Below are 16,616 nucleotides of genomic sequence, written 5' to 3'. Positions count from 1 at the left end.
TGAGGCAGTTGACTCTAGCAGTAGTTAACCACCACAGAGCCCCCACCAGTAATGTGGAGCATGGTAAGGATGATGAGAGGCGTGTGTGCACCCGGCCGGCTGATGGCACAGGTGCGCGTGACCAATCGTGTCGTGGCAGGTGCGAGTGTGAGACGCGATCGGACCGTTTCTCAATGTATTGGAAGGCGCGCCCAGCAGAGGGAAGGAGGTGGGGAAAGCGTACACAGGTTGACTGTGCCATGCTGCTGATGGCACGGTGGAAACAAAAGGTAATGGCATGTCGGTGGGGAGAACATCTCCGTGCCGAAGCCATGCAGCGCAGCAGGGTTTTGATCCGATCAAAGGCGCGGAGTGCGTCGAAGATGCGATGCGATGTAAATAACGGAGTTATAGAGGCGCTTGATGTCACAGCAGGGGGGAAAACAGCAAGCTGCACATGACTGACCTTGGCGGCAGATGACTTCGGTGTAGACGGAAGCGTCACCTCAGAGTCTGTGGATGGTGAGTGTGTTACAGCGGTAGATGGCAGGATGTTCAAACGGAGTTGACAGTGTCAGTATTTTGATGTGCGAAACAGCCACGATCGTAAGGTTGGGGGGCATGGCCAGGAGCCCTGTGCATGAGGCATGGCGACAGCGAGAGGTGGTGGGAGGCGGACGTGGTCGGCGAAACCATGGTCGGAGCAGGAAGGCGATGAGACTTAATGTGAATGCGAAGAAGCCGAATTGGCGGATGAACTACTGGTCCATGGCGGAGAGGCGACACTGTTTGATGGAACTGGAGCTGCATATGTGCTGTCCCTGTCAGCGTTGCAGTCGAGTTGTAAGGCTGCAAGCTGCTTGCGCAAAACTGCTGCACGGTCGTGTGTCAGAGCGGAAAGATGCTCCCTCATCGAAGCAGAAACAGCAGATGTGTTGGTCGTACATTGCGGAGGTAGTGAAGAGGATGGCAAAGTAAGCAGCACTGGTAGTGTCTGGAACTACCAATGAAAGGTGGCAGCGGTGTAAATAAGTTGCTTGTATCGCATCAGTAACGTAGAATTTCCACTTGAGGCGGCGTGATGATGACAGTTGTGACACCTGGGATATAGATCCATGTCGTGTGACCATCAGGGTATTAGTTGTAGCTGGTAGTAAAGGTGAAGGATTATCAGCAAACGGAGGCGGAACAATGACAGGAGCACCTTGTTGCATGTCATGCTCGGTCAGTGTCAGCTGCAGCATGTGTAACTAATCTTGTACCACCAAGTTGTATGTCGCAATTTGCTCACGTAGCTGTCGCAGTTGTTCAGGCGAAAATGTATGTCATGAAGCAGTCAGCTGTGTATCACTGAGTAAGATGGGGTCAAAATCAGAATCTGTCTCTATCAAAGGATAACCTGGCGTACAAGAAAAGGTCAGCGGCACAGTATTGACGTAACAGTTCGAGTAGAAGAGATCGTGTGTGCGATCGCGAATGTAGATTAGATTAGATTAGATTAGATTAGATTAATACTTGTTCCATAGATCATAAATACGACACTTCGTAATGATGTGGAACGTGTCAGGTTAATAAAAGATGTCTGTACAAGAAATTACATTACACAAAATATTGCATGACACTAATGATTCAGTTTTTTTTTTTTTTTTTTTACTTAGTTTATATCTAAAAATTCAGCCAATGAGTAGAAGGAGTTTTCATCTAGAAATTCTTTTAATTTATTTTTAAATGTTAGTTGGCTATCTGTCAGGCTTTTGATGCTGTTTCTGTTTGGTAGGTGCCCAAAGACTTTTGTGGCAGCATAATTTACCCCTTTCTGTGCCAAAGTCAGATTTAACCCTGCATAGTGAAGATCATCCTTTCTCCTGGTGTTATAGGTATGCACACTGCTATTACTTTTGAATTGGGTTGGATTATTGTCAACAAATTTCATAAGGGAATATATATACTATGAGGTTACTGTGAGGATCCCTAGATCCTTAAATAGATGTCTGCAGGATGACCGTGGGTGGGCTCCAGCAATTATTCTGATTACACGTTTTTGTGCAATGAATACTTTTCTACTCAACGATGAATTACCCCAGAATATGATGCCATACGAAAGCAGTGAATGAAAGTAGGCATAGTAAGCTAATTTACTGAGATTCTTATCACCAAAATTTGCAATAACCCTAATAGCATACGTAGCTGAACTCAGACGTTTCAGCAGACCATCAATGTGTTGCTTCCAGTTTAACCTCTCATCAATGGACACACCTAAAAATTTTGAAAATTCTACCTTAGCTACAGACTTCTGTTCAAATTCTATATTTATTACTGGAGTTGTGCCATTTACTGTACGGAACTGTATATACTGTGTTTTATCAAAATTTAAAGAGAGTCCGTTTGCTGAGAACCACTTAATAATTTTGTGAAAAACATCATTTACAATTACATCACTTAGTTCTTGGTTTTTGGATGTTATTACTATACTTGTATCATCAGCAAAAAGAACTAACTTTGCATCTTCATCAATGTGGAATGGTAAGTCATTAATGTATATCAAGAACAGTAAAGGACCTAAGACTGAACCCTGTGGGACCCCGTGCTTGATAGCACCCCAGTTTGAGGAATCAGCTGTTGTTTTAACATTACACGAACCACTTATTTCAACTTTCTGCATTCTTCCAGTTAAGTATGAATTAAACCATTTGTGCACTGCCCCACTCAAACCATAATGATTTAGCTTATCTAAAAGAATTCCATGATTTACACAATCAAAGGCCTTTGAGAGATCACAAAAAATACCAATGGGTGATGTCCGGTTATTCAGAGCATTTAATATTTGATCAGTGAAAGCATATATAGCATTTTCTGTTGAAAAGCCTTTCTGAAAACCAAACTGACATTTTGTTAGTACTTTATTTTTACAAATATGGGAGGCTACTCTTGAATACATTACTTTCTCAAAAATTTTTGATAGAGCTGTCAGAAGAGAGATTGGGCGGTAGTTGTTGACATCCGACATATCCCCCTTTTTATGCAATGGTTTTACAATGGCATATTTCAGTCTATCAGGGAAAACACCCTGCTCCAAAGAGCTATTACATACGTGGCTGAGAATCCTACTTATCTGTGGGGAACAAGCTTTAAGTACTTTGCTGGAAATGCCATCAATTCCGTAAGAGCTTTTACTTTTTGGTGAGTTTATTATTTTACTGATTTCAGAGGGAGAGGTTGGTGGAATTACAGTTGTTTCAAACTGCGCAGGTATGGCCTCTTCTATTAATAGCCTTGCCTCTTCTAGTGAAGATCTAGATCCTATTTTCTCCACAACATTTAAAAAATGATTATTCAAAATATTTTCAATTTCTGATTGTTTGTTAGTGCACTTGTCATTCAGTTTTATTGCACTAAAGTCTTCCTGTGCTCTTGGTTGCCCTGTTTCCCTTTCAATAATATTCCAAATAACTCAGTACTCGGCGGCAGTGGAGAGAGAACACGTTCACTGCCGTATGAAGCACTGATATGGCTGAAATTGTCTTGTGCTGTGGGTGAACAAGTTGCGGGCACGATCCAGTAGTGAACTGTCGGGCGGTAAGCGTGCATTGTGTCGGCGACTTGTTGACAAGATGTGGATGTGGTAGCTGTGGCGGGATCATATGTCACGCAGTTGTTTGTTTTCACTGGGTCGAGGTCAGTGAGCCAGCAGGTGGTGGCTGTGACGTCACTGTCGGTAACGGTTGAGCCGAGTCAGTACAGCTCAGGTGCTGTGTAGAGGGAGGCGTGGCATGTCCAGTGTTGCACTGAGAAACATCCGGCATTGTCATAGGTTCATTGGTGCATTGTGGTTGATCGGTAGGATGTCCTTGATGAAATTTTTCCTGTGAATTCGACGAGGCATGCGATTTAGCCATAGTTCGAAGTTTGTGCAAACTGGGATTTGCAACATAGTCCCCATTTGTTGCAGTCCATTGTTTGGCATGATTGTCCGATGTTCAAGCACTGCACAAAGTTAATGCATTACACCCTCAATGTACTCTTTCCACCTATCTGTTCTCTCCTCTACATGTAACAGTGAAATTTCCATTACACTCTTAGTGTTATTGCCCTTGCTTTTCTGTATGCCAAGTCAGTCCTTCCAACAATCAAGTTTCTGTAGTTCCATCTTATGTAAATGCAGTGGGACTGCAGCTGGTGAAAGGCCTGAAGACGGTAAATACCAACAGCTGTACTTCTATTATACATATGTTTTTGGATCCCCCCCATGAACCATGGACCTTGCTGTTGGTGGGGAGGCTTGCGTGCCTCAACGATACAGATAGCCATACCGTAGGTGAAACCACAACAGAGGGGTATCTGTTGAGAAGCCAGAAAAATGTGTGGTTCCTGAAGAGGGGCAGCAGCCTTTTCAGTAGTTGCAGGGGCAACAGTCTGGATGATTGACTGACCTGGCCTTGCAACACTAACCAAAATGGCCTTGCTGTTCTGGTACTGCGAACAGCTGAAAGCAAGGAGAAACCACAGCTGTAATTTTTCCCGAGGGTATGCAGCTTTCCTGTATGATTAAATGATGATGGCATCCTCTTGGGTAAAATATTCCGGAGATAAAATCATCCCCCCTTCAGATCTCTGGGTGGGGACTACTCAAGAGGAAGTTGTTATCAGGAGAAATAAAACTGGCATTCTACGCATCAAGGCGTGGAATGTCAGATCCCTTAATTGGGAAGGAAGGTTAGAAAATTTAAAAAGGGAAATGGATAGGTTAAAGTTAGATATAGTGGGAATTAGTGAAGTTTAGTGGCAGGAGGAAAAAGACTTGTGGTCAGGTGAATACAGGGTTATAAATACAAAATCAAATAGGGGTAAGGCAGGAGTAGGTTTAATAATGAATAGCAAAATAGGTATGCTAGTAAGCTACTACAAACAGCATAGTGAATGCATTATTGTGGCCAAGATAGACACAAAGCTCAGGTCTACTACAGCAGTACAAGTTTATATGCCAACTAGCTCTGCAGATGATGAAGAAACTGATGAAATGTATGATGAGATAAAAGAAATTAATCAGGTAGTGAAGGGAGACGAAAATTTAATAGTCATGGGTGACTGCAATTCAAGAGTAGGAAAAGGGAGAGAAGGAAACATAGTAGGTGAATATGAATTGGGGCTAAGAAATGAAAGAGGAAGCCGCCTGGTAGAATTTTGCACAGTGCATAACTTAATCATAGCTAACACTTGGTTTAAGAATCATGAAAGAATGTTGTATACATGGAAGAACCCTGGAGATACTAAAAGGTATCATATAGATTATATAATGCTAAGAAGGAGATTTAGGAACCAGGTTTTAAATTGTAAGACATTTCCAGGGGCAGATGTGGACTCTGAGCACAATCTATTGGTTATGTACTGTAGAATAAAACTGAAGAAACTTCAAAACGGTGGGAATATAAGGAGATGGGACCTGGATAAACTGAAAGAACCAGAGGTTGTTCAGAGTTTCTGGGAGAGCATAAGGGAACGATTGACAGGAATGGGGGAAAGAAATACAGTAGAAGAAGAATGGGTAGCTTTGTGGGATGAAATAGTGAAGGCAGCAGAGGATCAAATAGGTAAAAAAACGAGGGCTGGTAGAAATACTTGGGTAACAGAAGAAAACCTGAATTTAATTGATGAAAGGAGAAAATACAAAATTGCAGCAAGTGAAGCAGGCAAAAAGGAATACAAACGTCTCAGAAATGAGATCAACAGGAAGTGCAAAATGGCTAAGCAGGGATGGCTAGAGGACAAGTGTAAGGATGTAGAGGCTTATCTCACTAGGGGAAGATAGATACTGCCTACAGGAAAATTAGAGAGACCTTTGGAGAAAGGAGAACCATTTGCATGAATATCAAGAGCTCAGATGGAAACCCAGTTCTAAGCAAAGAAGGGAAAGCAGAAAGGTGGAAGGAGTATATAGAGGGTCTATATAAGGGTAATGTTCTTGAGGACAATATTATGGAAATGGAAGAGGATGTAGATGAAGATGAAATGGGAGATATGATACTGCGTGAAGAGTTTGACAGAGCACTTAAAGACCGGAGTCGAAACAAGGCCCCCGGAGTAGATAACATTCCATTAGAACTACTGACAGCCTTGGGAGAGCCAGTCCTGACAAAACTCTACCATCTGGTGAGCAATATGTATGAGACAAGCGAAATACCCTCAGACTTCAAGAAGAATATAATAATTCCAATCCAAAAGAAAGCAGGTTCCTGCAGATGTGAAAATTACCGAACTATCAGTTTAATAAGTCACAGCTGCAAAATACTAACGTGAATTCTTTACAGACGAATGGAAAAACTGGTAGAAGCCAACATCGGGGAAGATCAGTTTGGATTCCGCGGAAATGTTGGAATACGTGAGGCAACACTGACCCTACAACTTATCTTATAAAATAGATTAAGGAAAGGCAAACCTACATTTCTAGCATTTGTAAACTTAGAGAAAGCTTTTGACAATGTTGAATGGAATACTCTTTTTCAAATTCTAAAGGTGGCAGGGGAAAATACAGGGAGCGAAAGGCTATTTACAATTTGCACAGAAAGCAGATGGCAGTTATAAGGGTCGAGGGGTATGAAAGGGAAGCAATGGTTGGGAATGGGGTGAGACAGCGTTGTAGCCTGTCCCCGATATTATTCAATTTGTATATTGAGCAAGCAATAAAGGAAACAAAAGAAAAGTTCAGAGTAGGTATTAAATTCCACGGAGAAGAAATAAAAACTTTGAGGTTCGCCGATGAAATTGTAATTCTGTCAGAGACAGTCAAGGACATGGAAGAGCAGTTGAATGGAATGGAAAGTGTCTTGAAAGGAGGGTATAAGATGAACATCAACAAAAGCAAAACAAGGATAATGGAATGTAGTCGAATTAAGTTGGGTGATGCTGAGGGAATTAGATTAGGAAATGAGACACTTAAAGTAGTAAAGAAGTTTTGCTATTTGGGGAGCAAAATAACTGATGATGGTGGAAGTAGAGAGGATATAAAATGTAGACTGGCAATGGCAAGGAAAGCGTTTCTGAAGAAGAAAAATTTGTTTACATGGAGTATAGATTTAAATGTCAGGAAGTCATATCTGAAAGTATTTGTATGGAGTGTAGCCATGTATGGAAGTGAAACGTGGACGATAAATAGTTTAGACAAGAAGAGAATAGAAGCTTGCAAGATGTGGTGCTACAGAAGAATGCTGAATATTAGATGGGTAGATCACATAACTAATGAGGAGGTATTGAATAGAATTGGGGAGAAGAGGAGCTTGTGGCACAACTTGACTAGAAGAAGGGATCGGTTGGTAGGACATGTTCTGAGACATCGAGGGATCACCAATTTAGTATTGGAGGGCAGCGTGGAGGGTAAAAATCGTAGAGGGAGACCAAGAGATGAATACACTAAGCAGATTCAGAAGGATGAAGGCGCAGTAGGTACTGGGAGATGAAGAAGATTGAACAGGATAGAGTGGCATGGAGAGCTGCATCAAACCAGTCTCAGGACTGAAGACCACAATAACAACAATAATGTTTTTAGATAGGGTCCACCTTTAGCAAAACACAATTTTGTTTTTTAACCCAAACATGTTTCACTGCAGTTGCATCATCTTCAGTGGGCTTTTATTTTTCATATTTTTACCACATGGTGTGGTTTCTTGTAGAGCTTGCTCAGAAATGCCTGGCATGACATCAAAATAATTATCTTGGGGTTGAAGATCTTTTTTCCATGTTTGCTTTAATAATAAGTATGTTTTTGGATAGGGTCCACCTTAAGCAAAACACAATTTTCTTTTGTAACCCAAACATGTTTCACTACAGTTGCAGCATCTTCAGTGGGCTTTTATTTTTAAAACTAATCCCTGTGATCCAATGAAAATCCTTCAGATGGTTGCAATTTAGATGCAGTGTGCTTAAGTTGCAAATGCAAAGGGTGATCCATTTCAAGGAAATAAACTACAAGGACTGTTTCTTATAACATGGCTTCACTATGGGGATATGATTGTTCTCACCTCTTTCACTGAAAGATCAGAAGAAACTACCAGCTGATTCAGCACCTCCCACAGTGCATTGATGTAATCTGTGGCACTGCCAGTGAGCTGCTGCCTGTGTACTGTAAGTTCATAGACTTACTGCTTCTGTCAGGGACCATCCATGCTGCCATTCTAGAAAAGAGCACATCTTACAGCAGTAAATCAACTGACAAACTATTAATGACAAACTCTTCAATTAAGTCTAAGCTGCAGTTGAAAATTACCAAAAATTTGAGCAAAACTGATACAACTGCACTCTGCTGCCAACATGCAACTGGCCTATAGAGTGATTAAATGCTTATAAGAATTTAACAGGCCAACTAGTTAGGATGGGGTATGGAAAGCTCGGTCCCGTTGTCATCAAACAGATTTGGTGAACCACTAGATAAATAGAAAATAAAAACTACAAACAATTTCAAATTTATTTCATAAAAACTAGTAAATTAGACTTTAACTATCTTGGAATAGATGGTTGTCAGTAAGATCAAGAGAGACATCTGCTGCCAAGTTTTTGTTGCTTCTGTCAGAAAGGGAGTGATCCTTTTCAAGCACAGCACCAGTTTCCACTCCTGTAACTGGAGGAGCAGCACAGCACGCTTTTTAAAATCAAGGACTGTGACTCATAATGAGCAAGCTGAATAACAGCACAAATGTGTCAAAATCAGTTCACACTTTATAGAGCAATAATGTGAGTGGTGAATATAAATATATAAGATGAAGAGAAAATGGCAAAAAAGATAAGAAAAATACAAAAAGTTTACAGTAAACAGAGGCAATCTGTTGGATATGTGGGAGGGGAGGCTAATAATATTTTTTTTTTTTAAATAGATTGTCTACTTATGATAAAATGTCCCATGTAATATACCAGACACTCAGATCGCTTGAGTCGTGCAGTAGACCATGTTCAACAACTGTGTAATGGACATCCCCAAAGTGGATAACTTACCTTTGTCCATTCATGTCAGCATTGATACAGTTACGCCTATGTGAAATGTTGTGCTCTGTGCTGAAATGCTGTGCTGGAAAATAATGAGAACTTTCCAATGTGGCCCTGCCTTTAATGTTGAGTTTTTGCCTGTGATGAGCCTGGAGTATATATTGTTATGGATGAGTAATAGAGGCTGGATTAAGTAGTCATAGAACACATTTTAAAGTGTTGCTGTTTTCTCACTTCACTCCTGTCTGTATGTCGCCTACCTCACTTATATTATACTCACAGTCTCTTCATCTGTTCTGTCTCCCCCTCGTTGTCCACTCTTCCATGTCATTGGGCACCAAAGACAACTCCCCCTGCTTGCACCAAAGTGATTGCACCAATGCCACATTCCAATACTGTGCACTTGCTGTTTCTCCTTCCCAACCATCAGCAACACTTTTCCCTCCAACCTTCCCTTCCCATTCCCCACTTTTCTTCCCTCACACACTTGACTGTGTATGACCTCTCACTCAATCAAGCTGCAGTACCAGCACAATGTAGCTGGATGGTAAAATATAGCCATTCTTCTCATTACATGCTTGTACATCATTAGTTGAAGGCCCATTCAAAAGCTTAGCAACATTTTTGTCTTCTTTATGTTCCTATCAGTCACTCTGCACCTCAATTATATGGTGAGTTAAACATACAGCTTCCTCTACTTATATTATGTCAACAACTTTCCATTCCCATATTTACATCTAACTTATCTTATAGGCCAAACTATAAACACATCAGATTGACAGTTTTGGGAAACAGGATGACACTGTCAGCTTTTGCCTGGGCCACATGGAAAAGGCATTTTCCAAACGGTGTGCCCAATACCTTGATACAGATCTATTGATATCTTTGTGGTCTGGACTCATGATGAAGAATGACTTTTCTACTTTCTTCTACAGCTTAACTCTTTTTCCAGACTGAAACTCACATAATCCCCAAAATACCAACTCGTCTTCATGCGTACTGATCTCCAAAACTCCAAGACTTGCATTCAAAATTAAGCCCAGCTCATGGTAAACATATCTGCCCCAAGACCAATAACAATTCCGAGGCATTTCTCTCCCTTTTCTACATCATTGGCCATGTCCACAAACAATATCATTGACAGTCTCCTCCACTGTCTCCAAACAAACCACCACTCAGAAGCATCTACTCATCACTCAGTAACATCCACGCCTTGAATGATTCAGTGCAACACTACTATCTCAAGAGAAGTCTCATCTGATAGGAATTGTTGACAGATCAAAGGTGAAATAATTGCTTGAGGAGAGATTAGAACTGTAGATGCTCAAGTGCCTCATAATTAAGATGGCTTAACTTCTGTGTTACGACACTTTCAATATGGGAACATGTGTTATCATGAAGCAGCAGCACCCCTTGTTGCAGTTCTTCTGAATGTTTTGCCTTAATTGCAACGCCATAATTTCTCCAACATTGCACAGTACCATTCACCAGTGATGGAGACACCAGGTTCCTTGTAATCAATAATCAAGGGGTCCGGTAATCAAGAAACAGAGTGGGCATTACCTTTCCAGCAGAGTGCTGGCTCTCGAACTTTGTTGGGTGCAGAGGATGATGGATAACAGCTATGCTTTTGACTCCAGTCCCCAGCAGTGGTACCAGCTTTCATTACCTGCAGCAATGTGTTCAAGGAATATGTTGCCTTCAACATTGAAATACACCAGGTGCTTCAGACAAACAGCCATCCGGTTTGCAGTTTGAGCGGCATTCAGTACTCAGGTATTCACTGGCCACAGACTGTATGGTACCCTAATTCCAGCCAGATAATTTATTGCATGCTACTGAAGCTGATGTTGAGATCCTTTACTATCATAGGAAAGGTTTTGCACCCGTCCACCCTACCGTATTTACTCGAATCTAAGCCGCACTTTTTTCCCGGTTTTTGTAATCCAGAAAACTGCTTGTGGCTTAGAATTGAGTGCAAAGTAAGTGGAAGTTCTGAAAAATGTTGGTAGGTGCCGTCACAACTAACTTCTGCTGTCGAATATGTGTAGCGCTACACAGGCATGCTTTGCAGGCAGAAAGATGAATACTGGTGCTAAAACCTCTGCATCAGTAAATAAGTTAAAGGAAAAGGTAGAAGAATGTAAACATTATGGCATGTATTCTTTCATTTTTGTTGCTGTCTCATTTAAATCCTGTCTGCCTAATAAACTACGAAACTAAAAGTGAGACAACAGCAAACGTGGAAGAATATACATATCATGTCGTGTTTAAATTCATATTATTCTTATGCTGATAAGTGATACAGTCAGAAATGAAGTACGGCAACTGACTAGATTTTTAATTCTAAGATGACTCTTATTTCTGTGCAGAATGTAATGTACTAAAGAGGCGTCTGCAAAGATTTTCAAATGGAGAAAAATGTTCGCTGAATTCTCATTCATAACATCTTCTATCAGTCTTATCAGTCTTTTATTTGGTTCATGTTGATCATTAGCAAAGAAAGAAGCAGTGTAAGTAACAACGAATAGCAATCTCTTGTCATTGTTTTGCTAATGAGACAATTCCTCTCTTTTTTTTTTATTGTGAGTGTGCACAAAAGCAAGCCATGCCACGGGCTGCGACAGGTCATAAACACACATTATCAGAATGCGACAAACAATGAATGACACATTAAAAAAATGCAGTTTCAGCTTAGAGTGACGTAAACACCTATAGCAAAGAGAACAGTACTTATCAGCTAAAAGCAAAATAAGCAATCTATTCAAACCAGATGAATCACGTGAAAAAGGAAGGGTACCCGTACAAATAAGGACGGAGTGTCTGACACATAGCAATGGCTACTTGGTAAAGCTTACCTGTTAAGCTTATGACTTGAACCAAACTACTGTAGCTGTATCTTCATCCATTCAACCTAAATTGTGTCTCATGTTACAATGGACCAACTTTGTTTCGATTTGGAGATGCAGTCTAAAACTTTTCTCTCTCCTTGAATTTCGAGTCTCAAATTTCAGGTGTGGCTTAGATTCGGGAATTTTTTTTTTTTTTCCTTGATTTTCAGTCTCATTTTTCAGGTGAGGCTTAGATTTAAGTGCGGCTTAGATTCAAGTAAATATGGTAATTGCATCACCAACTGTCTACTTGTTTTTGTCCATAATGGTGAGGCAAGCCTCCCAAATTGATCGCCATCTTTTATCAGGTCAAACCAGCAAGGAACTGTCATGACTTCCTTGCATGCTAAGTCATTCTTTAGTGGATTCAGAACCAAAGAACAGATGCTGTTCATGAACAGAGTATTCAGATATTAATTTATTCTATATGTAATATCAAACAGTAAAAATAATTCATAATTTTGTTGCTGTATTTGCACTGGCAGTTGCTAACAGTAGATGCGAGTCTAGGAGTGTATACAGATACAAAAGATTTATAAATCTGTCAGTCTTCAATATAATGTTTGTTCAGAAGATGTTATTCAGCTGGCAAACACTCAAAATGGGGTCAGTGCATGAATGTTTGAACTTAAATACATTCCCACTGGAGCTCTGGAGAGGGGATGTTTGAATCTTATTGGCAGTGGTGTAATTGTTCATGGCAGCACCTTCATGCTGCAGTGGCAGCTGTAGCAAATGCAGCAGAGTAACTAGTAGCATGTGTGTTTGAAAATGTGGGTGACTAGATAGCAGCAAATACTGCAGGAACTTGGTGCACCATTCCACAGTGGTCATTTTCAACAGACATTCTGCCCTTTACACATTCTTTGTTCTCCAATGGATGTCTGCTGGTGTTTATCCTCCAGCAGTCAAGAAAAGAATAATAGCACATTGGTCCTATTTGGTTGAATTTTGTAATAACATCACCATAGTTCACATTTATGAATTTACCACACACATGTTGGAAAGACACAAATAGCACATTAATCTGTTGCCTACATGTCAGTATATGTATACTGACATCAGAGTTATGCTGTGTTGCATATATGCTGCAGCAGTGCCCTCAAACAGAAAGTTTTTGATCACCCCTTATAAGTCCTGGTTGGTGCGTATTTCTCCTGAGCATTTAACATTCATACAGTTCATAATTGATCTCTCTTGGAACCAATCCAAGATTTTTATACAAAAATGAAATACAAAACCCCATGAGGAAATAACATGATAGAAATGAAGTGTTTCTGTTAACTTTCTCTGTTTTATGTCAGTCGGGTGTGTTACAGTCCAGTCAAAACAATGTCATTTGTTGTTATTGTTGCGAAGTCATTAAAAAGTGCACATTGAGCATGTGTGAGTAGAAACTACTGTGATGGATAAAAGTAGCTTCAGTGCATTTAAGTATTAACCCTGCATTCTATTCTTGTATACATAATTTCACAAATTGAAACTGTAAACCATTTTAGTTAGAGTATAATGGAACATTGATGCAACAGACAATGAAGAATACTAAAAGTTACTAGTTGCTTGCACCTTTTTTCTCTTATGTTAATAGGTGCATACTTCAGAAGCTGAAATTGGCAGAGTCTTTGTTGATGATGCAGATGATTGGGACTTTCCTGATAAAAGGTTCTTTTGGCATGGACATCAGCCTGATAAATTTATACTTGATGAGAAATCAGGAATGATAAAAATCAAGAAAGGTATAGAAGCAGGAAGGTGAGGATGTACTTTTCACTATTTTTGAATATTTTAACTATGGAGATTAATCACAAGGAAAAGTGTTTGTCAGAGAGATCTTTTGTAGCCATTGCGTCGACTGATTTTTTTTTTACTTCTTAGCTCAAAGGGCAACAGCCTTCAGCTTCGTATCTCAGTAGTAATACTAGTTAATGTTTATGTCCAGAAAAAAGACAGTGTCAGATAAAATTAATACCAAACAAGCAATTTTGTCACTGTCTAGTATCAGACATAATACTTCATAAAGGAAGGAAAAGAAAGGAAACCCCATGATCAGGCCCTGAGGACTATGCACTACTTGACTGATCACTGTATCATTCTCAGCCATTCATCATTGCATGTGAACGGAAGAGTGTGGGATCAGCACACCACACTCTGACATTGTCAACGTTCTGATCTCGGAGTCACTACCTCTGAATCAGTTAGCTCCTCAACTGGCATTACGAGGTTGAGTGCACCTTGGTCCAGTCTTCCCACCACGGAAAACTCCCTGGCAGTACTGGAAATCGACCCCAGGTTCCCTGCTTGAGTGTCTGTCATGTTGACTGCTTGGCTACTGAGGCAAATATTCTAGGAAATGTCTTGTTGTTCTGTTTAATCTTAAACTCTTCCATGAGTTGTTAATCTGCCCATGTAAGCAGTAAGGTAAAGCAGCCACACTCCTGCATGTGACAATATGTAAAAGGACATTAAGCAGAAGTATATAGTATTGTATTATGAATCAATAATTGTAACCTGTTTTTGTACATATGCAATAATCATTCAATGTTGAGTAAATTATTATTATTATTATTATTATTATTATTATTATTATTATTACTAATACATGTTGACAGAGGCAGCTTTTATATTTTCAACTGCAATTTTGAAGAATCAGGCAGCTTGTAGGGAAAATGATGACATTAATTTATTTTAAATGCACAAATTTACCTTTTTACCTTATCGTGGTGACAGACTGTTAAAATTTGTTACAGCAGTGTTATATTAGTCTCATGTCTGTACTTGTATCATCAAAACAAGATTTTGATTATCTTGTCATTTGGTTACAAGCCACACGATTACTTTACCCACTTTTCATGCCTAAATCACACTTTGAAATGTTGTACAAAATATATAGTATTGTTGTCTGTTCTTCCAAAGCATTTCTTCCAGGCATGCTGAAACACTATTTCATTTCATGTCCAGTTGATGAACTGAGAGGTGCTTAAACAATTTTAAATAATGAATATGATACTTTGAAAGTATGGAAAAGCCAGAATAGAATATGGCAATAATATGAGAAGGGTAGTTGTGACTCACCATATAGTGGAGATACTGAGACTCAGATAGGCACAACAAAAAAGACTGTTAGAAAGTAAGCTTTAGGCCAAAAAGGTCATCATCAGAAAAAGATAACACACACACACACACACACACACACACACACACACAGCCAGAGACTGTGGTCATGTGTATGTGAGTTCCTTTTGTGTGTGTGTGTGTGTGTGTGTGTGTGTGTGTGTGTGTGTGTGTGTGTGTGTGTGCGCGTGCGTGCGTGTGTGTGTGTGTGTGTGTAGTCTATTTCCAATGAAGGCCTTGCTGGCCAAAAGCTTACTTTCTAACAGTCTTTTTGTTCTGCATACCTGCGACTCGGCATCTCCACTGTATGGAGAGTAATAGTAGTTTTTTTTTCATCAGTTGGCAGCCTGCCATGAATTCATTTGTCATCACCTGTTGTCTTAACAGATGTCCTGTCATCCTGTACCTTCTCCTCGTCAGTGTTTTCCAGATATTCCTTTCCTCTCCAATTCTGTACAGAACCTCCTCATTCCTTACCTTATAAGTCCACCTAATCTTCAACATTCATCTATAGCACCACATCTCAAATGCTTCAATTTTCTTCTGTTTGGTTTTCCCACAGTGTTAAGTTTCTGCTGTTCTCATTTCTGCTACTTCTCATTACTTTTATCTTCCTTCGATTTACTCTCAATTCATATTCTGTACTTATTAGACTGTTCAATCCATTCAACATATCATGTAATTCTTCTTCACTTTCAGTCAACATAGCAGTGTCATCAGTGAATCGTATCATTGATATTCTTCCAACTTGAATTTTAATTGCACTCTTGAACCTTTCTTTTATTTCCATCATTGCTTCTTCGATGTATAGACTGAACAACAGGGATGTAAGATTGCATCCTTGTCTTGCACCATTTTTAATCAAAGCACTTCATTCTTGGTCATCCACTCATATTATCCCCTCTTTGTTCTTGTACATATTGTATATTATCCATCTCTCCCTATAGCTTACTCATATTTTTTCATAATTTCAAACATCTTGCACCATTTGACATTGTCGAATGCTTTTTGCAGGTCAACAAATCCCATGAATGTCTCTTGATTTTTCTTTAGTCTTGCTTCCATTATCAGCCTCTCTGGTGCCTTTATCTTTCATAAAGCCAAACTGATCATCGTCTACCACATCCTCGATTTTCTTTTCCATTCTACTGTACATTATTCTTGTCTGCAACTTGGATGCATGAGCTGTTAAGCTGATTTTGCGATAATTCTCACTCTTCTTAGCTCTTGCAGTCTTCAGAGTTGTGTAGATGATTTTTTTCAAAAGTCAGATGGTATGTCGCTAGACTCATACATGCTACATACCAATGTGAATAGTCATTTTGTTTCCACTTCCTCCAATGATTTTAGAAATTCTGATTGAATGTTATCTATCCCTTCTGCCTTACTTGATCTTAAGTCCTCCAAAGCTGTTTTAAATTCTGATTATAATACTGGATCCCCTGTCTCTTCTAAATCAATTCTTGTTTCTTCTTCTATCAAATCAGACAAATCTTCCTTGTCATAGAGGCCTTTGATGTCCTCTTTCCACCTACCCACTCTCTCTTCTGCATTTAACACTGGAATTACCATTGCACTCTTAACATTACCACCCACACTTTTAATTTTGCTGAAGGTCATTTCTATTTTCCTATATGCTGAATCAGTTCTTCCAACAGTCATTTT

General features: G+C 39.8%; 1 protein-coding gene across 1 annotated transcript in view; it reads left to right on the top strand.

Moving 5' to 3' along the window:
- Positions 1 to 16,616, top strand: part of LOC126278935 (putative neural-cadherin 2) — a 153,430-nt gene that overhangs the window by 109,178 nt on the left and 27,636 nt on the right. The window contains exon 12 of the mRNA XM_049979213.1: positions 13,429 to 13,592. Coding sequence (XP_049835170.1) covers positions 13,429 to 13,592 — 164 coding nt within the window. The remainder of the gene's footprint in view (positions 1 to 13,428; positions 13,593 to 16,616) is intronic.

The sequence above is a fragment of the Schistocerca gregaria genome, chromosome 6 (assembly GCF_023897955.1).
Source record: "Schistocerca gregaria isolate iqSchGreg1 chromosome 6, iqSchGreg1.2, whole genome shotgun sequence".
NCBI classification, from domain to species: Eukaryota; Metazoa; Arthropoda; class Insecta; order Orthoptera; family Acrididae; genus Schistocerca; species Schistocerca gregaria.
This window is presented reverse-complemented; position numbering and strand designations above follow the sequence as displayed.